General features: G+C 33.2%; 1 protein-coding gene across 3 annotated transcripts; it reads right to left on the reverse strand.

Moving 5' to 3' along the window:
• Positions 1-717: 717 nt before the first annotated feature.
• Positions 718-27,111, reverse strand: LOC123540755 (uncharacterized). 3 transcript variants are annotated; one of them, XM_053527021.1, is made up of 15 exons: positions 26,806-27,108; positions 24,725-24,803; positions 22,788-22,859; positions 22,069-22,098; positions 21,292-21,324; positions 8,737-8,799; positions 8,295-8,327; positions 7,913-7,945; positions 5,442-5,504; positions 4,714-4,746; positions 4,309-4,341; positions 3,245-3,295; positions 2,269-2,361; positions 1,637-1,767; positions 718-1,152 (listed from the first exon to the last, which is right to left on the reverse strand). In XM_053527021.1, the coding sequence occupies exons 2-15, from the start codon at positions 24,777-24,779 to the stop codon at positions 859-861; spliced, it is 1,017 nt and encodes a 338-aa protein (XP_053382996.1). In that variant the 5' UTR covers positions 24,780-24,803; positions 26,806-27,108; the 3' UTR covers positions 718-858. The 3 variants fall into 3 exon arrangements, with proteins under 3 accessions (XP_053382996.1, XP_053382997.1, XP_053382998.1); XM_053527022.1 differs by having other exon boundaries at positions 26,987-27,103; XM_053527023.1 differs by lacking the exons at positions 7,913-7,945; positions 8,295-8,327; positions 8,737-8,799 and having other exon boundaries at positions 26,806-27,111.
• Positions 27,112-27,371: the final 260 nt, after the last annotated feature.

Genomic DNA, 27,371 nt, shown 5'->3' on the forward strand with positions numbered 1-27,371 from the left:
ACACCTTTTTTCAACACAGTTGCACAAACAATATTTAATATTGTAAAATGTTGGCACATTAAAAAAAGTTGCAAATGTTCAGTTGGATTTCTTACTCGTCTACCAGAATGGAATCTAATAGAACTATTTAACATCTTTTTAACATAAATATTTTGATATCACATGACGCAATTTACGTGGCGTTGCGTTGACAATATGCATGTATATAATTTGGTTAAAGCCATTGCAGATTGCAAATGCATGAAATAACAAGAATATTTGTTTGCTTCACATGTAAGATGGAAACATTTTTCACTCATGGACACTTTATTTTACATTTTCAATCGTGGCTGCGCCACTATAGTATATCTGAAATTCACTTGGCAAGTATATTTTGATCTTGCACTGAAACAAACAAATATCCTCTATATATGCATATGTATATAAATTCAATCATATTATCTTCAAGCAATAATAAATATTAGAAATACAGCCAAACTATGCAGTTAAGAAAGGAAAAACTTGCAGATGTTGTTGGTTCTTAATAACTTAAATGTATATTTTGTGATATATTGACCATCCTTTTTATATTTTTAAATGGCCAAGGTTATATTGCATTTGGCGACATGCCAATAAATCATTCTGGAAATAAAAGTGTATAGGTCGTATATATTTAGAAAGTTATACTGTTGATTTCAATAGTTTAAACAGAGGTTTAAAATTAGGACAACATATATAGACCCAATGCGTTCGCTTATTTTTATTTCATATAATTCCACAATATCAATCAATCAAATCAAATTATTCTGGATTATATTTTTCTTGTTCAATCACGGTATCAAACAGTTCTTTGTTCCTACTCTGTTACAAATTATATTCTTATTTGCTTTTTGGTTTTATCATGGTATCAAACTGCTTTTTGTTCCAGTCCATTCTTGTCTTTACCCCAGGTATCCCAAGCTTGTCCGCGTTCCTGTACTGCTCATGGTCAAGATATTCTTTCCCAACTTTATCCCATTTCCCCTGCTTGATCAAATTTGTTGTTTTGGGTCCTAGATCTCCCCTGTATACTGCATTCACGAGCGCTGTTTTCACATTGGACGGCAGTTTGTCGTAAACATCTTTTCCCACTTTATTTCTTGCTCTTGGTTCATATATGTTGTCAATATCATGCTGATAAATAGCATAAAGAAGAAATTAGTACACCGTTAGGCCAATACGGGTATGACATATATGCATTTTGAATGTTGTGTTATGGCTTTAATATTTATCTAATTTAAAACAAGAGTAGATACTGAACGACAGGTAAGAATTACATTTCTGAAACTCGACTATTCCTTTGTACACAAGTTTGTAACAGTGGCGCTAAACGTCTATAAAGCGCTGTGAATGGAATTTTCTGATGTTGCAAATTTCGACTGAATTACTGGTATATAGCACATCCAGAACTTTTTTGTAAGAAAACTTTCAACTGATTAATTCAACTGACTTTCAACCCTAATTACTAGTAAGCCAACGTGACTTGCGTGAAGACTGTTATAAAATTATTTCTCATTATAGTTAAAACAACATGTACATAATTATCATAGTATACTTGCTTTCTTGAAAATGATACTTCTATTGGGAAAATACATTATATTTATAATTTTTGAATTACATCGAATAGAGCACGAGCTTGGTCTTCCGTTATTGTTTGCTTTCCAGACTTGACCTTGTTGAAATCAACCCCAGGTACGATCTTCTCAAACGTTTCCTTGGCATCAGGTCTGTTTAAATTAAACCCTATTCCTGAAAATTTTACTTTTCATGTTTATTTCTTTTTTTTTATTTTTGCTCCAAATTCTTTATTGTTTTAGAATGCAATCATGCGTTTTAGACAGAGGTATATATTGAAGTAAACTTTTATTGTTCTTCACACTAACTGAACAGAAGAGTTTACATGACATATAAATGACATGCAGGCATTTAAATAGAATTCGAATTTGCATGACATTGCCTATTACACTGTTATTTAAAATGTTACATTGGTATGTAAAAGTATATTGCAGTACATAGACTAGGGATATAACATTACAGTGATTTCAGAATATCTTACGAAACTGTTTAAAATGCAATATATGAAAGTTAATAGAGTAATTTAATACCGCAGATTATTTATCGGAATTATTACAGTTCAGAAATTAAATTCATCGTTTGAGTCTAAATATTGTAGTACTATAAATATTGAACGAGCAAATAGAGTTCAGAAAGTTTGTCAAAATTGATAAGGGAGGTAACTTGTATACTTACCTATGGTCGTGTCATGAACTTTTGGATTTTTCGGTTGAGCATCGTATGCCTTTAAATTCATCCCTTCATATCCTTCTATCACTTTCTTCATATCTAAATAAAAATATATAAAATATACATATTTCAAACACTGCAGTTAATGTTATTTATTGCTAAATTAATGTCAGATTTTAACTGCGACTAATGCAGTAGAATGCTATGAATACACACTGTGTAGAACTCAAGAAATCACATGTACTTACAGGTATTTGTAAATAACTGTACTTTCTAAATTCTGAAGTATGTTTCGGCGTAAGACGGAGTTAACAAAAGAGACCAAATACCAAATACAGATAATCAGGAAAACTTTATTTTACATTTCACAAAGTGAGAAAAATGTGCATTAGATTCGGAATGGGCTCGAACCCGGGGCACTCATATAGCGACTGCTCCATCGACTAAGCTAACTAACTGCCTCGCACATATTCTTTCTAATACCGCGTTGTCAATGTCACATGGTGAGACAGTCCATCAGGGACCCCTCGCTTACAGGGCTTGTGTTCTACCGACTGAGCTTGCTGACATCTCAACATATTAGACAGTCGTCCTCGAATTCGGGAGGTTCACACTATTTTAAGCATTGTAAGACTGACCAAGCAAGCATGCCACGGTCCAATAGAAAACTGTGCAGTTAATGCAGGGCTAGAACCCGGGACCCCTCGCTTATATGGCGAGGGCATTACTGACTGAGCTAATTCTAACCAACTGTTTTGCACACATATTTCCTCATGTGACTAAGTTCGTACCGTGACATATAAATCTTTTTTAACAATCTGCATTTCAGTTCAATAACACTGTTGTATTAATATTACAGTCAAACACAATAAGGTGTATACAGTAACAACATTACGTGTTCATAACAAAATTCACTAATGTTTCACCTGTACAGCATGACATTTCATGCCTTAGTTTAAGAAACATATTATATAGTTGTTACCTGTTTCGGGTTTCGATGCTGGTTTCCTCTCTGGTACAGTGTTTGGCTTGGCTAGAATTGAAATATATGACAGTATTGTTAAGTTGAATGAATAATCTGACAAAATCGAGAAGTTATGTGTTGCTATTTCTAAGACAAAGAATACGTTGTAGATGTCAAATTGCCAAGGTTCAAACATTGTCTGTTTCTTTTTTTAAACGGTTTCCAGGTCAGATGCATTAATGTTAAATCCTGTATAATCAACTTTTACTTGATTTCTTTGTATATACTTTTATTTTGGTAAGACTTTTGAAATGTCTTCAGTGCATCATTCATTGAAGTATATTTGATCTTCAGAATTTACTTCTCGTAAAATATAATTACGTACAGTATATTTCATTCATTTTAGAAAGTACGCTTTAGATCCGATGCATACCTTTTGATAAATAACCAATGCTAAGAATTTCTTCTTTTGGAATTTTGTTTTCAATTGGTGTTTTGTTTTAGACAGAAAAAGTAGTCCAGTCTGACGAGGAACACAATATTGAGTAGGTTTCGGAATAGTTTGTCAGGTAGGATTTAGAATTATTTCAGGAATTTTGATTTTAAAACGCAAAATGTAGCATTGAAATGGACCTATCTTGTAGTCTAGATTGTAAGCACGAGCTTATAATGATACATTTGTAGATATTAGTTATGTTTTAAATATAAATTGATTAAATTTTCTAACACTTTGTATCCGTTTATCTAGCATTATTTCACTCCAGTCTATAGTATCATCAAGCGGAATGCAAATTATATGAGATCCATACTTCAGGTAAAATAATAATATACCCTCTTCACACCGACAAGATCTTCAGAAAAGGCATAGACCGTTGCAAGTAATCAACTGGGAGAATAAGAGCTGTCTTTGAATCAAAGCTTTAAGTACTCGTTCACAGCTGACCTTGAACATTTTGCTTTCTTGGCTGACAAAAAATAAAATGTACCTCTGACATTGAGACATTACAATATTTAACAAACGTTAAGACGTCGTCTTTTTAATTAACCCAACAATTCACTTTAAGAAATAAAATAAAACTTACGAGCGGGTTTAGATGGTTGGTTTCTGCGTCTGCCTGAAAATAAAGAATAAAGAATCAAGTAAAGAATTTAGTTATATATATGATCACATGATCACAAAATGGATTCCAACCAATATTTCTGTATGGCAGCATATCGACTAAACTGTTGCTAAGGGCAGTACGAGTACAAAGTTTGTTACTGCTTAAATCGAATGCGTATTTTAGCAACTAGAATATGAGAAATATGAGAATATGAGAACATATTTTGTTACAGTATGCACTCTACAAAGCAAGTTCTTTGAAAAATATTAAAACTTTTAGAGATGAGATCGGCAACAAATTTGCAAACATGGAAAACATTTATTTTGAGACCCATACTCGTACATATTCGGCTACAATTAACTTAAACTTTACATGAACACTTACCAAACCACCATCCAGAATTGTGTTTTCCAGAATCTGAAATGGCAATGAAAATAAGATAATGTTCAGACAATGAAATAGAAGTTCATGTTTTCATTTTTTAGATCACAACCTTATATGGCAATCCATAGACTAGCTCATAGACTATGATATATCATTTTGTTTTTATTTTTTATTTTTAGAATTGTGAATATAGCCATTCTATGTCCAATATCATATATTACGATCAGTTCTCTGAAAAATTCTCTAAAACAGACTGACATTTGTCACTATTACATAAAATAAAAGAAAAAATACAAAAGTTGAATGGTTTTGACTAATTCTTCATCAATCTAGTGGATAGTCTAGACCATCCGTGAAGACTAAAGTTACCAACACATACGACACAAGCTGTGGCTTTTGCAGGAGAAATGCCACCTAATATTTCGCCTTCTTTTACAGGCGAAATACATAGATCATAATTCGTCCTATTAAACTTTAGAAGATTTCAATAAAACTACGAAAAGAACTGTGGAAGACATTATTGTTATATCCATAACCTGTTTTATAAAAGGTATGAATCATGACAATTTATATTTAAACATATTCAAACACGATTTTCAGTACCTCTGTCACAATCCAACTTTTTCGTTTTAATTTTCTTTCCTAGGAATTATAGAGCGTAATGCAACTGCATTTATATAGGCGTAGTGCTTATTCAAAATATTTCACAAGTGTGAGCAAACAAATACCTTCAGAATTGGGTTTCGGTGCAGGAGCAGGTACTGGTGGTTTTGGCTTTGGTTGAGGCTTTGCTGCAAGTAGAAAACTGTTACGCTCGAATACATGAAAGAGTATGCGTTTGTATATGGTTTAATTAAGTGTTTAGAAATATCCTTGTGGTGACGAAACTCAGATCATTGCTAATATTTGAACTGTTGTCTTCTTCGTTACTTTAAAGTGAGAAACATAATAATACCTTTACCAATCCAAGTACATGTATTCAGTGCTACAAAATTTTGTTACATGCATCTTGATTTTCGACAAAAAAGATCCACACCAATATAGGTGGGCCGGTGATCTAGTGGTAACACGCTTGACTGTCAATCCAGTGGTCCGGGGTTTGAATCCCGATCCAGGCACTGGAAATTTCTGAGATGTTCTTGAGTGTCTCCCACCTAACTAAGAGGCCTGTACTGGTTCTTCCCAGGAAAGACGGTTTCGCGTGTATCGGTGCTATACACCGGGTACGTTAAAGAACCAGACTGTCTATTCGCAAAGAGCAAGACTAAGTTAGCCGGACAGCCTGTATCTAAATATAATTCCTCTCTATCTGTTCTGGGGGCTTTATCTCACTCTGTCCCTCTGGTCAGATCGCTCTGTGTTTGTACTAGTAGAGGATGAATTTCGCGCCCTGTGTGGCTGCGTTTGCTATAATTATGTAAAGCGCCTTTGAATGTGTTTAACATGAAAAGGGCGCTATTTACATCTGGTATAAATATAACAATATAATATAACACCAATATTATAGTATTGTTAAGTTGAATGTTATGTTTCATTTTTTATAAGACAAAGAATAATACAAGTGAATAATAAATTTACGTTTAGATGTCAAACTGCCAAGGTTCATACACTGAGTGCTTCTTTCTTCAAATGGTTTCTCCAGATCAGATGCATTAATGTTAAATGATTCATGATCAACTTGTACTTATTTTTTTTGTATAAACTTTTATTTTGGTAAGACTTTTGAAATATGTTCAGTGCATCATACATTGAAGTATGTTTGATCCTCGTAAACTGTAATTACATGCAGTTTTGTTTCATTCATTTTAGGAAGTACGCTTTAGATCTGATGCATACCTTTTGATAAATAATCAATGCTAAGATTTTCTTCTCTTGGAATTTTGTTTTCAGTTGGAGTTTCGTTTTAGAAGGAAAAAAGTAGTCCAGTCTGATGAGGAAACTGATACATAAAACACAATATTGAGGTGGTTTCGGAATATTTTGACAGGTAGGGATAAAAATTGTTTCATGAATTTTGATTTTAAAACATAAGATATGGCATTGAAATGGACCTATCTTGTAGTCTAGAATGAAAACACGACCTTACAATGATATATTTGTAGATATTAGTTATGTTCAAAATATAAATTGACTAAATTGTTTAATTATCTCAGTGTTGTTATATTTTCTGGTCCTTCGGGATCATTGATTTCAACTCATTTAGATTAGAAGATTGAATACTGCTTAAGCCGGTGCTAGGGGGCGTGGGCAGTGTTGCATTTTCCATTACTGCCCATGAACAGACTCAATCAAACCGAGTCTGCAATTTTCACTGTTTGCCTTGTTCTCGATGCTTCCGAGGGATCTAATTTCCAGATTTTATTTACTTCACAACAGCGGGTGTTAAGTGCTGTGTGGCGGCCGTAAAAAGTCGCCCCGACTTCATCTCAGTGTTGTTATATTTTCTGGTCCTTCGGGATCATTGATTTCAACTCATTTAGATTTGAAGATTGAATACTGCTTAAGCCGGTGCTAGGGGGCGTGGGCAGTGTTGCATTTTCCATTACTGCCCATGAACAGACTCAATCAAACCGAGTCTGCAATTTTCACTGTTTGCCTTGTTCTCGATGCTTCCGAGGGATCTAATTTCCAGATTTTATTTACTTCAAAACAGCGGGTGTTAAGTGCTGTGTGGCGGCCGTAAAATGTCGCCCCGACTTCATCTCAGTGTTGTTATATTTTCTGGTCCTTCGGGATCATTGATTTCAACTCATTTAGATTTGAAGATTGAATACTGCTTAAGCCGGTGCTAGGGGGCGTGGGCAGTGTTGCATTTTCCATTACTGCCCATGAACAGACTCAATCAAACCGAGTCTGCAATTTTCACTGTTTGCCTTGTTCTCGATGCTTCCGAGGGATCTAATTTCCAGATTTTATTTCTAACACTTTGTATCCGTTTATCTAGCATTATTTGACTCCAGTCCATAGTATCATGAAGTTGGGTGCAAATTACAGGAGATCCATATTTTAGGTAAAGTAATAGAATTCCCTCTTCACACCGACAAGATCCTCAGAAAAGGCATTGACCGTTGCAAGTTACCAACTGAGGGAATAAGAGCTGTCTTTGAATCAAAGATATAAGTACTCGTTCACAGCTTACCATTGAATGATCGTCTTCATTGACCCAACAAGTCACTTTAGAAAATGAAATAAAACTTACGAGCGGGTTTTGATGGCTGGTTTCTGCGTCTGCCTGAAAAAAAAAAGAATAAGAATAAAGAATCAAGTATAGAGTTTATATATATATATATTATGATTATGGAATCCAACCAATATTTCTGTATGGCAGCATAATGATTAATCTATTGCTAAGGGCAGTACGAGTGCAAACTTTGTTACTGCTTAAATCTAATGCGTATATGAGAAAAATGAGAATATGAGAAAAGATTTTGTTATAGTATGCACTCTGCAATGCAAGTTCTATGAAAAATATTAAAACTTTTAGAGAAGAAATCGGCAAAAAATGCAACCATGGAAAACATTCATTTTGAGACACATACTCTTACATATTCAGCTACAGTTAACTTTACTTGAACACTTACCAAACCACCATCCAGAATTGTGCTTTCCAGAACCTGAAATGGCAATAAAAATAGAATAATGTTCAGACAATAAAATAAAATTTCATGTTTTCATTTGAACATCCATGAAGTTACTAAATTCGAGATACGACACTGGCTGCGGCTTTGGCAGGAAAAATGCCAAGTAGCATTTCTCCTTCTTTTACAGGGGAAACACATAGATCGTTATTCGTCCCATTTAAATAAAACTGCGAGAAGGACTTTGCAAAACTTTTTTATATCCTGTTTTATAAAATGTACAAATCATGACAATCTATATCAAAACATATTAAAAAATACGATTTTCATTGCCTCTTTCACAGTCCAACGTCTGGAAAAGTACTTTTTTGTTTTAATTTTCTTTTCTTTGGTGAATATAGCGTAATGAAATTGTATTTATATAGGCGTGGTGCTTATTCAATACCTTCAGAATTGGGTTTCGGTGCAGGAGCAGGTGCTGGAGGGTTTGGCTTTGGCTGAGGCTTTGCTGCAAGTAGAAAAAAGTAATGCTCTAATGTCACATGTAAAAACGTGAAAGATATGGCCCAATTACCGTAAAGTGTTTAAAAAATATCCATGTGGTGACGAAACTCACAGCATTGCTAATATTTGAAATACTGCCTTCTCTCCGTTTTCTTACTTTGTTTCTTAAATCATAAAACGTAATAATACCTATAAGATTAATATTCAGGAATCCAAGTACATGTTTTCAGTGCTACAAAATTTTGTTATATGCATCTTGATTTTCGAAAAAAAAAATATACCAAAACCAAAATTCTCAGGAGCATTTAGCTCAAGTTTAAAAGAAATATTGCTGTCATGTAGGCTTTTAAATTATTTTCGGAATACTGGTTTCACTGCGAAAAAAGGGTCAATATACGGGAGTGTACGGTCCCGTAAATTTCGAAAATACGGGCGTATACGGGATGTATATTACAAATATACGGACCTAATATACGATCCCGTATTCGGAACATCTAGTATACGGGAAGTCCTTTATATTTGTCATGCATATACGGGATCCGTATACGCGAATATACATAAATGTATATTTCCCGTATATATGCAATATACGAACTTTCCTAAAAGTCCTAGAAATGGTGTTTAGTCGTGTCCTGCTTTAACATAAGTTTCATTTTCATGTATTCGAAGGGTCTTGAGACTTTTTTCCCGTATACTTTCCGTATTTTAGAATATACGGAACACGTATACGAGCCTGTATATTCCGAATATACGTAGTATACGGATCCGTATTTTGGTCATATACGGACTGTGATTGCATCTAATATACGGGGCATATACGGATTGTATTTTCTAATATACGGGCTTCGGATTTTTTCCGTTTTACGCATGATATACGTAGTATACGGATCCCGTATTTTTGTCATATACGGACTGTGATTGCATCTAATATACGGGGCATATACGGACTTGTATTTTCTAATATACGGGCTTCGGATTTTTTCCGTATACGCATGATATACTAAGTATACGGACCCAGTACTTTTGTCATAACGGGGCATATACGAAACTGTACTTTTTGATATACGTGTTACGGACTAGTCCGTATATGCATGGTATACGCAATATATGGATCCCGTACTTGTGTCATATACGGGGAAAATACGAAACTGTATTTTTTATTATACGGGCTACGGACTAGTCCCGTATATGCATGGTATACGCAATATACGGATCCCGTACTTGTGTCATATACGGAATGTATTTGCATCTGATATACGGGGATATATGAACCTGTAGTTTTTTGATATACGAGCCAGGTCTTCCCCGTTTATGCAAGATATGCAGAGTATACAGATTCCATATTTGTGTCACATTTAGACTGAATTTGGTTTTCGTATTCGGGTAATTCACGGACCAGTATTTCTAAAAGATACATTTACCAGACTTTTCCCGTATATGCATGTATAGTATACAAATCCCGTATTTTTCTTTTATGTAAACTGATTCTGTATATGGGCACACACTGAAACATGACAAAATGAATGTCGGTGATACCTACAGCAGAATACGGTATGTTAGAAAATAGCAAGACAAAGACAGGTATGAGAAAAAAATCATATTGTTATTAATTGGAGACATGTCAGATTAAACTAACATTTTATTCAACTTAAATACTTTTTAAATCAGTTTTTCAAACGGTTATGAATCATTTTCATTTCTTGTCCAAATGAAATAAGCAGAATTAAAATGTGAGTAATCAATAACATCAAGCATTTCTTTATATTATTATATGTTCATTTCTGATTGAAAAACTAGCAATTCGCACATTTAATTCTGCGCGGTTGACTCAACAAATCAATTGAGTATCACTTCTTTTTACTATTGTCTGTACATGTTTTCGTTATTCCCATGAATGCTGATTACCGCTTTAGGCTTTTCGATTTGCCGTCTTCTAAAAAGAGCAGTACACCCTCCTAAGTCCGAAGATGTACTTTAAAAGACGCATGTTGGTTCTGTACTGGAACACGATATGTAAGCAGGTTACAAATGATGAACCACATGGAAATTCAGTTTCCTGATCTCAATAAGTATAAGCTTTTATCTGTTGTTACGAAAGTCACTGAGAACGAATGGCTCATCCGGGCTGTCTGTCTGCATCTGTTGATCAAACTAGTAGAAACTTCACACATAAGTATATTCTCTATCGTGAAATAAATAGTCGTCCCGTTTTCTGATTCCAGTAAACAACTCTTTTGTAACCTGGAATAAAAAAAATGCAGCATTAAAAGTAATAAAAAATCGACTCTTGCAATTCATGGATATGATAATTATATCTATTAAATGATGTGAAAATTATGACGAATAAATGACATGTGGTCGCCCCGGGAAACGAACCCTGACCGCAGCGGCAATAAAGAAGTTTTCCACTGTCGTTACCAATTATAACGCAAGGGAGGGTTTAGTGTTTAATGCGCGTTAAATATACAATTTTTATCGTAAATTTAGTTAAAATATCTAATTCTCATGTGTTTCCGCAACATTATAGTCTGTCAGTATACGTAGCATAATTATACACCATTAATATCCATATATCTAAACAAATATAATGCCGTGCCATGAGAAAACCAACATAGTGGGTTTGCGACCAGCATGGATCGAGACCAGCCTGCGCATCCATGCAGTCTGGTCAGGAGCCATGCTGTTCGCTTTCAAAGCCTATTGGAATTAGAAAAACTGTTAGCGAACAGCATGGATCCTGAGCAGACTGCGCGGATGCGCAGGTTGGTCTCGATCCAAGCTGGTCGAAAACTAAGACTATGTTGGTTTTCTCATGGCACGGCTCAATTATATATTTTATTTCTGTTCTTGTCAGACGATCTGGAGGCCAGTGCCTTTTTTAGTATTCGTTTAACATTGCGTTATTTCTTAAATTTATTTTAACCCCAAGATTGCATACAGTTACACTAAAATAAGATAATTTAATTGTGTCAATGTTTAATCACCCTTTAAATTTCATTGTGTATTACATATTGCCTGGGGATAAGAAATATCCGGTCAGTGTTGTTTCAATCTGGGTCATAAAAATATGATAAAACCCCCTTACTACAAGTGATAGGTACTTTAAATTTTATGGTTTTATGGTTAACCTGTTAAGTACATCATTTGCGCCCTGCTGAAAAAAGACGTTTGTGGTCATATTCGAAGATTTACATCTGTAAAATGGCGTAAAACAGAGAACTGAAAAAATACAGTCAATCGGAAATATCGTCAACTTTAATTTGTTTAAATGTCAAAATGGTCCGTTGAAAATCGATTTAAAATAACAAACTAAGTGAGCAATTACTTATTGTTTGTACACGTATGGTCCTGAAAGTAAATGTTTTTTAGATGTATAATATGTAACGATTTTAAATATGTTAGATTACCTATTCATATTACTAAATATTACTTTTATTTTGACAATAAATAAAGTATTATATAGATATTCGACTGTTCCGCATTTCACTTTAATATTAATTTAAAATTATTCAAGTACATCGTTTGTAAACCGTTTGCCTGTAAATGCATCAGATAAAAAATATAATGACCAAAGCTATTAGTTATCGATTCACCCCACCCTACCCCGTGTTACAACAACAACACTTTGTACGGAAATCGACAAATTGGATTATTTGTTCTCCCGCTTTATCGGTTTTAAAGATGTTACTAAAAATTGGTAATGCAAAAAATCTATAGTATGTATGTATTTTAGGTCACTATAAAATTCTTATAACTTTCAGATTAATAATCAAATACTACATAATATAAATTGTTATTATTACCAACCTTTTTTATATAATACTTTGAAAAAAAAAACACGCATGACAACCGCTTACATATACTTACAAAGTCTGTAGAGATAAAATAATCTGTAATAGTATTAATTTCTTCATACTGACACTGATATTTTCGCAGAGAAAAACATTTTCTCTCTAGACAGAGGCAAGAGATGTTGTAATTTTTTGCAAAAGTGCCATCTAGAAAAAAAGCGTTATTTTGTCAGATAACCGGTACCCATTTTCTAAAAATAAAAGATTGTAATTATTAACTTTATTAATGCTTTTCCGAGATTCCAGTTTTAATCGAATGTTTGAACGTGCGTGCCGCCTTATTCATTCTTAAAGCTAGCCTCGGCTACCTAGCTTCTACGAAATAAAACTTCTATCTGGAGTTGTTTTTGTCCTTTCAACTTTAATCTCGTTTAACCCCAATGGTATTCATAAAATGATTTTTGCACGATATTTTTTTATTTCAAACACTTGCAACATCAACATTTGGTGACTGACATCCTTGTAGACTATCGGATGAAAGAATGAATGAAATAATAGTTAAATGATTAGTTGTGAAGAAATGATCAATCGAATGAATGGATGAATGAATGAACTACTTAACGGCTATTCTGAATTTCTTTTTTATATTAAGATTACAAATTAAACTGACCTTTTTGACGCTTCTGAATTTGTTAAAGCAATAAAAAGCAACCCGTGTTTCCGATTAATTGAAATATAATTCATGGTCTGGTTTGTCACAAAAAAAACATCAGTTTAAAAATTAAAACATATAAATCAAATAAGTACTTACTCGTGACTTCCTTTCCCTCTGAAATATGCAATACAGATTATCGCGTGCGGTCACTTGAGCCAGATGTTATCGCTTCGGGATATATGAATGCGCGAAGCGTGACGAAGCGTGTTCTCAACTGATTGGATACCTAATATCTGTATGCATTAAAGATCCCAATTAATTTGCGCTAATTTGTGTAAATTGGCATTCATCGAGTTTCTGATATTGTCAATTTGCAGGTAGAAAAATGTTAGAAATTGTCAGACTGGGTTACCAGGCTTAGGGTACATGGGCTATCTATCTGATTTAGTTAATATGCATGTTACGCGCATATAGCCAATCTGCGCATTTGGTAAATCGCGCAGCGCAAATAACCAATTTGTTATCTGCGCAACGATTTGTAAATCGGGCAACCTTATATATTTCTTATAGCGCAGGGAAACTGTCTTGCGCGTTTGGTAATTGAGTCTGCGCTTTTAACATAGAATGATATCTCCGATAAAATTGAATATCCTTAGAGTGTTAGACTTGTAGGCTACATAAAATTGAAAAAACTGACGGTGATCAGGCACGCGTAAAGGTGTGAATTTGTAAGAAAAGAAAAACATTTTTTTAAGTAAATGAGGTATTTATGCGGTAATTTCAATGAGATTCTCACGTCCCTTGGTGTTTATGGCCTATAAATTTCTTTTTGACGACGGTATTAAGAGTCATTTGTCATAGGTGTTAAAAAACGTTAAAATGATACAAATATCCCAAGTATATTTAATAAACAAGTATTTTTTTTATTTATTTTTATACTTTTTTTAACTTTTAAACGCCTAGCCTGTGCGGGTTTTCGATCCTGCGCTAATAGAAATCTGGAAATTACTCTGATAATTGCATATTGCCATAAACCATGCTAACTTTTACTTGTTTAAATTACAGGGCTGATATTGCAAATCTTGGTTTTTTAAAAAAGTGTCATAAATTTATTTCAACATCATTTAAAATTTATGGGAGTCGGTCACCCGGTTTCAATACCTGCAATTGATAAATATGCAATAAAACTCAAAACATGCGTGAAGGTGTGATTTCCTTCGGATAGCCCATCGTCCTCTTATTCTTTTTACAACTAAAGTATTTTACTTCATTCGATCACACGCAGTCATTTTATCCCGGGAATATAGAACTAAAGGAGACTTACAAACGACTGAATTGCCACACACTTACCACATTTCACCATATCGCTTTTCTTTTCATCAAAATTGAAAAAGCGCAATTCTTTTTACCGCCGTGAGATATCTTTTGACATGGCCAAGATTAAAATAAAACAAAAATAAGCAAATTAAAAGACGAACTTACAGATCTTTTATATTATATAATTGTTTAATGTTTTATAGTGAGATAAATGAATGAATAACTAAAAAAATTTCCTCAAAATGGAACGAAATTTTAATGTTGTAGGTGTGCAAGATGTGTGTCCTGTGCTAATAGAAGTCTAAAAATTACTCCAATAATTGAATATCTTTTGAAAACCATTTTAACTTTTACTTGTTTTTTCGTTAAATCTAAAAATGTAGTTTTTGAAAATCTGAATATATGTTTCATCCGTAGCCTGCGCGGGATGTTGTTCCTGTGCAATAGCAATTTCTGAACTGACGTTGATATTTCAAACATATTTCAATTCTAAAAGATACTATTTATGTAACTTCAAAAATGTTTTCGGAGTAAAAAAAAAAATAGAAAGAAGCGTGATTTCGTCAAAACGAGAACGAAATATTACATTTGTTATTGTGCAAGATGTGTTTGCCCTGCGCTAATAAAAATCGGGAAATAATCCTGATAACTATGATATCTTTCATAAACCATGCTAACTTTTCATTTTTTTTATGATTACAGGCTGAAACTGTAGCTTTTGCCAAATGAATATTTTTTACTTCTGTATCCTGCGCGGGATGTCGGTCTTACGTAATAGCAAATCTAAAATGAGTCGATATTTCAAACATTTTTCAATTCTAAAGATACCATTTATGTAACTTCTTAAAAAATGTTTTCAGAGTAGAAAATAATTAGAAAAAAAAGGGATTTTCGTCATACGAGAACGAAATATTACATTTGTTATCTGCGCAAGAGTTTCAGTTAACATAGTTTATGAGAAACATTCAAGTTATCAGAGTAATTCCAATTATTATTAGCGCGACACACCATCTTGCGCGGATAAAAAATGTAATATTTCGTTCTCGTTATGACAGAAAATCACTCTTTTCCTATTAATTTTTCTACAGTATTCATTTGAAAGTTACATAATAGTATGTTTTATGAATGAAATATATCTGAAATACAGTGAAATTTCAAACTTTGCTATTAGCGCGGGGCCGACCTGCCACGCAAGTTACAGGTGTAACATTATAGATCCATTTTGATTTGTAAAAAAACCCTATAGTTTTAGTCTGTAATCGTAAATCAAAGTAAAAGTTAATATGATTTATAAAAAGATATTCAAGTTATCAGAGTAATTTCCAGATTTATTATTAGCGCAGAACACATCTTGCGCAGATAAAAAATGTATATTTCATTCTCGTTATGACAGAAATCACTCTTTTTCTGTTTATTTTCTACAGTATTCATTTGAAAGTTACATAAATAGTATGTTTTATGAATGAAATATATCTGAAATACAGTGTAATTTAAACTTTGCTATTAGCGCAGGACCGCCCTGCACGCAAGTTACAGGTGTAACATTATAGATCCATTTTGATTTGTAAAAAAAACCTATTTTTTTGTCTTAATCGTAAATCAAAGTAAAAGTTAAATGATTTATAAAAGATATTCAGTTATCAGAGTAATTTCCGATTTATTATTAGCGCAGACACATCTTGCGCAGATAAAAAATGTAATATTTCGTTCTCGTTATGACAAAAATCACTCTTTTTCTATTCATTTTTCTACAGTATTCATTTGAAAGTTACATAAATAGTTTGTTTTATGAATGAAATATATCTGAAATACAGTGTAATTTCAAACTTTGCTATTAGCGCAGGACCGACCTGCCAAGAAGTTAAGGTGTAACTTTATAGATCCATTTTGATTTGTAAAAAAAACCCTATAGTTTTAGTCTGTAATCGTTAATCAAAGTAAAAGTAATATGATTTATAAAGATATTCAAGTTATCAGAGTAATTTCCAGATTTATTATTAGCGCAGACACACATCTTGCGCAGATAAAAAATGAAATATTTCGTTCTCGTTATGACGGGAAATCACTCTTTTTTATTCATTTTTCTACAGTATTCATTTGAAAGTTACTTTAAATGTATGTTTTATGAATGAAATTTAATCTGAAATACAGTGTAATTTAAAACTTTGTATTAGCGCGGCCCCGACCTCCCAAGAAGTTACGGGTTTGTAACATTATAGATCCATTTTGATTTTTTAAAAAAAACCTATAGTTTTAGTCTGTAATCGTTAATCAAGTAAAAGTTATATATGATTTATAAAAGATATTCAAGTTATCAGAGAAATTTTCCAGATTTATTATTAGCGCAGAACACATCTTGCGCAGAAAAAAAATGAAATATTTCGTTCTCGTTTGACAGGAAATCACTTTTTTCTATTCATTTTCTGTTACTAAAAGTATGTTTTATGAATGAAATATCTGAATACAGTGTAATTCAAACTTTGCTATTAGCGCGGGGACCGACCCCCCACGTAAGTTACAGGTTTTAACTTATAGTCCATTTAGTTTTTGGTAAAAAACTCTATAGTTTTAGTCTGTAATCAAGGCCCTACTCTTTATTCAATCGATTTTGTAGTAAAAAAATAAAAATATAATATAAAAATTAATAATAATAATAAAAATTATAGATAAGATCTGTAAGAATTTTCTTTTAATTCTGTGGGCATTTTCTATTTCATCTTTTATCTTAGACATGTTGAGAGATATGCTCCCCTTGGTAGAAAGAATATTCTTGGGAAATTTCAAGATATTTCAAAATAATAAAAACGATATTTTGCTGTGTGCTGGGTGAAGTAGAAAATTATAAAAATAGCCTAAAACATACAGGGGACGACGCGTTTCAAACTGGAGGAAATCACACCTTCACGCATGTTTGGGTTTTTTTGCATTTTTGTATAAGATTGGAGGTATTGAAACCTGGGACCGACTGCCGTGAATTTCTGATTAGAAACAAATTTATGACACATAATTTAAGTACCGAGATATTTCAGCATTTGACATTATATTTATTAATAAATTGGGCCAAATGCATGATTTATCAAACACGAAATGCAAATTTCTGATATATAAAGTTACATTTGTTATTTGCGCTGCGCATTTGGTAAATCGGGCAGGTTAAATTTATCCTGCGCAACGATTGGTAAATCGTTGCGCATATAACCAACGTACAAAAATTTGTTATATGCGCTGCGCGTTTGGTAAATAGCGCAGATTGGTTATTTGCGCTCAACATGCATACAATTATTATCAATTAATGTTGCAGTAAAACTGTTCGGCAGAAATTATATGTACAGTTTGTTTTCGTGGAGATGAGTAAATCAGTGTAAATGCTTATATCATTTGATTTAATGAAAGGCACTCATTAATCTTTGCCAATATTTTTCGAGCGTTTTCGTTAATTTTAAGCAATATTTGTATTTTATACAGTCAATCGGTGTCACGCCATCCACGTTACCACGGTTATCATTGCTTTAAAGTAAAGTAATGTGATATTATCGCTACCTGTTTTATCTTTATAAATTTTATTTTTTCTCTTAAAGTATTTATTTTTTAGTACGCTTGTGGCTGGTAATGTGTCTTTCTTTTTGTCTAGAATATTTTAAATAATTGACTTTTTTTACAACGGGTGAATATGATAACTTTTGATAAATGGACCATAAATATCACGGTGCGTTTGACAAATAAGTGGAAAGTTTGCAAATAAATTTAGGGGAAAAGGTATGGCCAAAACTCGAACCCACTATCCTGATATTGGCAGCTAAACGCTTTGCCGCCCAGCTACCTGCACATGCGATAGTATAATATCAACTAAGAATTATATATGTAATATTTGTATCGCTATTTTTGTTTGGACATTGAAAATGAATTTATGGAAATATACGAAATATTCACATGTGCTAGGTCAATACTAAAGGACCCTACATCCACGAGAAATAAAATAGTCTGCCACAGTGTATACTACAGTGGAATAGATGGGACATAGGAAACATATTATTTATCACGTGCACACGTGTTAGCACCACATTCGCACATGTTAGATACCACGTGCGAATGTGTTGATTAACACGTGCGCACGTAATAACTACCTTAGCTAACACGTTCGCATATGATAGCTATCACGTTCGCAGTTGTTAGCTGACACGTGCGAACGTGAAATATTACCAACGAAACTAATCGAGATATCAGCCTTTTTTCATAAACAAGAAACACTTACTTCGTAAATTACAGCTAACTATAAATAACACTTCCTTATGAAAGACATCCATTTAGAAAAATTGCAGATCTTTCACGCTTTTTCATTGATCAGCTAACACGTGCGCACGTGTTAGTTATCACATGGGCACATGGTAGTATAACGTGCTGTCACTTGCACACGTGTGAATTACCACATACGCACGTGGTAGCTAACACATGCGCACAGAAAAAGTAAAATATTTCATATGAAAGGCGTTTGTTCGAATCTTTGGACGCAGACACATTATATCGATTATTTTTCGTCTGTAAAAATATTAGAATTGATTTCATAAGTAAAGTATCAATACATGTCTTATATACTTTTTCAGTACAAAATATAAATGGATTAGTTCCTCTTTTTTTCTATAAATATTTGCATTGTATGCACAAGCGTTGGAAAACAGTTACTTTATGCTTGCATTACATTTTTACAATGGCGATGATCAACGGATGTATTTATCACTACAAATAAATAGGGATGAATTGATTAATCCTTTTCTTTTCTCAATCGGCTATTTAGATTAAATGTTAAAATAAATCGGGAACGCGCTAGATGAAATGATGGATTCATTCATGTTTGATTTTAAATTTATACCTGTTTTGGTCCGTGAATGCTTTTTCAGTTCATGTCATATTAGTATTAAACATTTCTTTCTTTCAATATTGGCATTCATTCTACATACACGTACAAGTTCGAAAACATGCGAAACGTTTGACCTTTGAAATGGCCGGAGAATATAATTTTCACTACACATATTGATTGCATCCCGTATTTTGAAATATATAAGTTATTTAAACCCCGTATTTCCGGCATATACGGGAAATATACGGAGTTGTATACCAAGCATATACGGACATATACGTCCCGTATTTTCGAAATATACAAATTATTTAAATCCCGTATTTCCGGCATATACGGGAAATATACGGAGTTGTATACGAAGAATATACGGGAAATTTAATCCCTGTATTTTCAAAATATACAAACTATACATACCCCGTATATTCAGAATATACGGGAAATATACGGGGTTGTATACAAAGAATATACGGGAAATATAAGTCCCGTATTTTTAAATATACAATTATTTAAATCCCTATTTCTGGCATATACGGGAAATATACGGAGTTGTACACCAAGCATATACGGGACATATACGTCCCGTATTTTCGAAATATACAAATTATTTAAATCCCGTATTTCCGGGATATACGGGAAATATACGGAGTTGTATACGAAGAATATACGGGAAATTTAATCCCTGTATTTTCGAAATATACAAACTATACATATCCCGTATATCCAGAATATACGGGAAATATACGGGGTTGTATATGAAACATATACGGGAAATATACGTCCCGTATTTTCGTAATATACGGATTTATGTATTCCCGTACACCAGACATATACGGGAATATACGGTGTTGTATACGATCAGAATAACCCTTTTTAGAATTTCCCGTATTTCAATAATATACGGGGTATCGTATACTAAGAATTCCGTATTTCATAGTATACGGAAATCCGTATTTTATTAGTATACGGACTTTTAAATATACAAGCCCCGTACACGCCCGTATTTTAGTTTTCCCGTATTTCTTCCCGTATATGGGTAATATACGGGATCCCGTACACTCCCGTATATTAACTCTTTTTTCGCAGTGTTTTAAGACGTAAAATACTGAATGAAATTCTTGTAGTTTAGAACGAAATCACGAGCTTACAGTGAACTTTTGGTAGATAACATTTATAATATTATAAACATGAATTGATTGATTTAGAACGATCTTACACCCAAGGCGCATCCTGTATGAATCTAGAACCAGTTTTACAGCTGTAATACGTATTTCAATGACCTGTATTTCAAAATTTACATGTGCAAAAGACCTGTAAGATGACCAGAAATACAGCTGAAATTTGGGGTTGTAACACACTAAGATCTCAAAATTACAGCTGTAATTGATTTACAGTCGAGAATTACAGTTGTAAAAATTTCATGTTCCAAAATTATAGACGACCTAATGAAACATTATTTGATTCCATCTTATAGTATTATGAAGCGAAAATGTAACACTGCCATACTTCAACCATATCCATGCAGAAAGTAATGTACACCTGTAATAATATCTCATACTCTGCTCGTCAATACTTTCAAAATAATGTAACAGCTATTTCATTTAATCAACTGACAAACTTCTTTCGTTGAATCAAAGCTACATGTACTCCTTCACAACAGACAATGAAATTGTATTGTTTGATTATTGTATTAATATATTCGTTTACATAAATTTTATTGTATAATGTACATCTAACACTGAGATGTAAAACGTCTGTAGTATCAACATTAGGTATTTGATAGAAAGAACTTTACAGCTGGTCCATACCAAATGACAAGATATTCATTTTTAACCCAATAAGAGAGCACGGTTTTTTTTTTGAAAATAAAATAACACTTACGAGCGGGGTTTGATGGTTGATTTCTGCGTCTACCTGGAAAAGAGTTGAATTCTGTTAAACATACAATATTATTATACCTTTAGTAAACACTCAATGTGAATTTCCAAAGATCAACAGGGAATAATTTTGAATACTAATTTTCGATCAAAGTGTAATAATTGCATTTCCAAAACACAAAGTGCAGAGAAGCATTCTAAATGAGTCGATTACAGTATGATCTCCCTACCCCAAAATAATGAAATCTTTCTCTTGAAGTATTATACCATCTTTCGAGAAAACAAACGGCGTTGCTATTGAAGATTCGTATTATACTAACTTTTCCGTTTGGCAAGTATCTGGAGATGTGAATTTTGATATAATTAAACAATTAACACAGACCTGCCCGGGTGATATAGCAGATCGCTAACCTTCGAAAAATAATAAAACCCTCGGTTGAGGCATTGGGTGTTAATATTTATCTCAGGTTTACAATATCTGATATCACTCTCGTTGGCCTGTGCTAGTTATATAATCATTTTATGTACCTGCATGTGACATTGCTTGTAACATTTTCAGTATGTGAGACAGTTATCACTTCGAGCAAGTGTAAGCTACTTCTCCTGTCTCATCTTTAGAGCGCAATTATGACCCTTTTGTATAATTTAACGTTTCAGTAGTTTTGTAAACAAAGGTATATAATTCCTTCTACTACTATTCTATTTAAAGTAGTGATGTAGCAACAAAACTTTAAATACTTATGTGTGCGCGTTTATCAATAAAATATTATTACATTCTTACCCCACCATCCCGAGCTTCGCCGGCTTGAGCCTAAAAAAGTATTAAAACAAAATATTACATGGAATAGGGCTTACAATTTGAAGAAAATTTGCTCTTTAAATGGTTAACTGAAGTATAATGTATTCATAGAATATGGATGGATTGTCGCAGCATACTATTAACAAATGACGCAATAAAGTAAAAATAGCATATGGCTTGTTTGCTGCACCATATCACATGGCTAAATAGGAACACAATAATTTGCTTGGTAGAAGCATCATTGCATATAACTTGGTAAGAAAACTATATACAAATGTGTTATATTTTAGCATATGGAAATGACATATCACCTGGTAAGGCAAGATATGATATTTCTTGACATGAGCTCCATTGCATCGGTCTTGGTAGGTACACCATTGTATTATGCATTGACAAGGCATCATGTATTATGGGCATTATGTTATATGTACTGATGGGAGCACCATAACATATAGATTGGTATTAGCAAGATGTAATATGGCACAGTAGGCGTACCATAGCATGTTCCATTCTATTTGGCTAAGAAAGAGTAACATAGCATATGGCTTGGATAGGCCTCATAGCCAGGCGTTTGGTAGAGCCATCGTAGAATATTGTTTTGACGGGGGTAGGTGCACATGGCATGTAACTTGGTGGAAAAACCATAGCATGACACCATGACAGCATCATGGCTTGATAGAATATCAAATGATTTAACATACTAGATCCGCTGCTGCTTCTGCTAGAGCCCCCACGAGATGAGCTGCTTCTACTTCCGCCCCACCATGCTAAACCTGTCAGTTTGATATAAATTAATTATTTGAAATATGAAGTGGTTGCACTCCAGAACTATCAAACATGCTTTCCTTTCAATATGCATTACAATACAAAAACAATCTGGAGAGAGAGCAATATAGATGATTAAAAAACAAACATTGGTATTTCATTACTTTGATATCGATGCAGCCAATGTCTTTTATTAAACATAGGGTTCTTACAACATTTCATTAACATATATACTTCATGAACTCCCCGAATATTTACATTTTTTTCAACTGACTACTAAATAAATATAACTCCTGTATTTCGAAATGCATATTTCTGGTACTAATTTATGTATGATTAATCATTTCTGGTTTGTTTCTTATTAATTATAAGGAATAACGTAGACTTTTGCTGTCAGATTCCTCTACCTATGTAAAGAACAATGAATAGATCATTGTAATTCGCAATCTTCTCGCTATTTGGTCTTATACATTTGTAATATTTGTTTTTTTGCTGATAGGAGAGCGCATAGGACGTTTTTACTGCAGTGGTTACGCTTGATTGGCACAGTCAACTTTATATCAGTCATATCGAGGGTTCAACGCAATAAGGGCGTATCTACATATAGTTATTATATGTAGATACGCCCTTATTGCGTTGAACCCTCGATATATGAATTCCAATACTGGTGATCTCATTGATAGGCAACTGCTATACCTGTGATTACGTTAGAGTGCGGGCGACATGCGTCGAAATTACGTTTTGGACGTTTTAGGCGAAGAAAACAATGTTTAAACAGAGCATTGTAGCTGATAGCGCACGGCATATCGTCGTAAACTTGAGCTAAAACGTGAAATTTATAATTTAATGACGCATAAGCTTAGAAACAGCTTTGTTAGCTGTGCTCTGGTCTTCAAGTGGTAGAAAGTATTCGCAGCTCTAAGATGAGGAAGAAAACCAAACATCAGTGACCTAACGTTAACCGTTAATCCATGGCGCCTTGGATTAAGACTAACGACTCTCGGTGCGCAACGTATCTGAGATGTTTGGTTTAGGTGCATTCGACTTTTTACTGTATTCTTTTTGTACTGAGCAACAAATGATGTCTAAGTCATTGTTTATCACAAGTAATAAAAACTATTTGAGGTGTCGTAAGTGAAAAACAGTACTTGAAAGAAAACTGAAAAAAAAACTGTTCTATTTTGTTTTACAAATTTCTCACTGAAACTGTTCCGAGCTGTATTGCAATCTCAGAGGTAAAGTTTTTAAATACTGACAGTACAGTTTGTCAAATATTTATTCAGATAAAGTTATTCAAGAAATTTACTGTACATATATACGCTATTTTACGATCATTTTAGTGAAAGGTCCTATCTACTACATACGATTTTTATACTTTATAATTTTTGTATGCAGTTGCACATAGTATACAGCCTTATAAGGTACCAAGTAGCAAATAAATCACGTGCCCACCACTGATGTGGATTCGAGTCTCACTCGAAGATTTGAATTCTTCATGTGAGGAAGCAATCAGCTGGTTTACGGAAGGTGGGTGGTCCTACCCAGGTGGCCACCCGTGATGAAATAATGCACCCGAGTGAGACTCGAACACATATCGGTGATGGGCACGTGACTTTGAAAAGAAATAAAGATGCCACGCACTAGACTATCATTCGCGTCATTAGCGGCGTTAAAAACTATCACATTGCGACGGGTCCGAGTAAGTGAGTGTTTTCGAGGAGACGTGATATATTGCAATACTGTCATATTCACATCAAATCAGAAAGTAGAAACACTGAATAATGGTAATATATTTTTATCATTTAGCACAGTAAAGCTTATAAATGTTATTGGCAAAGTCTACATTATTCTTTAACAGCCCTCGTTCAAATACCTTCATTTAAGACGCAGACTAACACAACGGCAAATAAAAGCTTGTAAATGTCCATCTTCTAAGTCGCTTGGCTTTGCTCCTGTTACAAATCAAAAGATTACAAGGTACATTTGTGCTAGGTTTCATATAATAAATTGACAGCAATACCAGTTCACTCTGACATACATCCTGCATTTAGAGGAACCCGCAACTCAAAGTCATTTCTGAAATGCCTCGTATTAAGTACTTGTATCAAATATATTAAAAAAGTGTTCCAATAAATAAGTAACGTTATTGAAGCAGCCGTCTAAGTGATGCACACAGATGCATATATCCTATTTGCTTTAAATTTTGAAAACAAACTACTTTTTAAAAGTAATTTAATTTTATACAATTTGCTACTTATTCCAGAAGTTTTGTATTAAAATGTATTATATATTTGAATCTGTCGAAAAGGTGCCAGTAAATGTATAGGTACAGAATTACTGAAATGCATCTGTTGAGTTATCATAAACCATCTTGACTCAAAAGAAACGACATGTTTTCGTTTTTGATACCTTTCAAAAATTTGATTTCCAATCATTATTCTGTGCTATTGCAAAGCTACAGGAAAGTTGTTTATATGCGCTACTTTCATCAGAGAAAAATACGTTTCTCAAATTATTCGTTTATTTAAATTATTCAATTCTCTTTCAACCTGTAATTATCTTTTTAAAGTTTAGTCAACTAAACCTTGTGCGAAAATGTGTCTCATAATTGACAAATTTATGTAAAAGAAATTTCACAATTACTTTGAAATATTTTCTTGATATGAACCTGGCAGTTGCTTAATTTCGAAACACTGTTCTGTGACCTATTAATTGTTTTACGCATATCCCTTTTAAGTAATCATGAATGTTTTGCAATGCTTAGTGGTAAAAAACATGTTTTGCTTTGGATAAACTACAATGAAGTTTTATGAGAATTACATGCCTTTCCCAAAATAATCAAGATAGCATAACATTTCACTCAGAAAACTGGTTCTTACAATTCACATCAGTTTCTCTCAAATATATACACAGTGTTTACTTAGAGTGTCATCAGTCATTTGTTTTCGGGTCTAATAGTAAAATTTGCTTAATATGGATGGGATTTAAATTGCCGTATAATTTGTAGCCCTTTAAACTGACCATAAAGGATCATTACTCCAAAATTTTTAGAAAAGAGCTATTTTCGGCTCCAGCTTTGTTTTAGTTACGGTCCCTAAGTTATATACTATTGAAACCTGATAAATTCCTACAAGAAAATTCGAGCGAGACTTATATTTCGTTACTTTTCTTTTTCATCGCCTTAGAAATTTTAAGTGATTATTACTTTGGAGGATTGGCATCAAAATATATCTTAGATACTTATTATATGGCTCGATTTATGTTGTCCTCATTTGTGTTTTTTTTTAATAATTATATTAATCATGTTTTTATATGTAATTTACAAACTAGGAATCATTTCATCGAATTTGAAATGTGAATCTTTATTTCTTTAGGCAAAATTGTCATTCGATTCGTTAATATAAAAACTTTGGCAAAAAGTTGGTGATTTTTTTTTCGTAAAATATTTTATCGTGTTTTGTCTAATGTTAAACAATCATGTAACTATTTACTTTAAACGAAGACAGATTATGTTATAGGTTATCACAAGACACATTTATAGAAAAATATGCTTTCTTTGTGATTTATGTATCAATAAATTATCACTGTCATTTCGAGGGAAAAGTTACGCATATGTGTGTGTGCGAGCATTTTAAAATAAGAAAACACGTCTTACAAGTATCATGTGGCAATTTTGATAACGTTATATGCACATATTTTCTCTAACCATATAAACTTTGTAACACAAATAAATTCACTTTTTTATTTATATTTTTTTTTAATTATTTCATATCCAAGTACTCAATTTAGACGAGTTTAAATGAAGATTGTAACTCTAAAAGTAGCCTTTTGCAATTATTTGCATTAAATGAACACGTTTATCTTCGCCAAAACCAGAGGAAAACGTTTAGGAAAATATAGTTACATTCGCTTTAGAAAACTAATATAAAATATAAAAAATGAGTCTGTACTTACCTTAACCTATTTCGTTTACAAGACAATCGCTACTTTCACCGTGGTTATTCCGGACTATTATTTTAGATGGTTAGCAAACAAATTTATACTCTTAAGCAGCCGTAAATAATTTCCGTTTACATAGAAATAAATTGTTTGATTACATAATGTGGTCTTTAAGGAAGTACGCAACAAAACTCACTTGTAAACAACTTTAATCAAAAATATATATCAGCTGAAACTTTTTTTTCATAAACCTCTTTGTTTATTTGAAACAGCTCGTGCATTTCCAAAAGATAGAATCTGTTTTAGAGGAAGTGGCTTGAATATTGATCATTAACAACTAGCTGTGAATTGTGATTAGGTAAGTGTTGGTCCAATCAAAATAAAGTAAAAGCCAGTCAGATTCCCCTTGCGATGTTCAGGAAGTGTGGAGCACGAAAAGAACACAAAACATCATGATAGAAAGTCATAAAGTTCATCACTGGATACTTTACTATTAGTATTTCCTGCATAGACATCGGATCATTTGTTCGAACACTGCTTCTACGAGTCATTCAGTTAGCCGCCACCTAGTTAAAATGCTT

Source organism: Mercenaria mercenaria, chromosome 16 (assembly GCF_021730395.1).
Source record: "Mercenaria mercenaria strain notata chromosome 16, MADL_Memer_1, whole genome shotgun sequence".
NCBI classification, from domain to species: domain Eukaryota; kingdom Metazoa; phylum Mollusca; class Bivalvia; order Venerida; family Veneridae; genus Mercenaria; species Mercenaria mercenaria.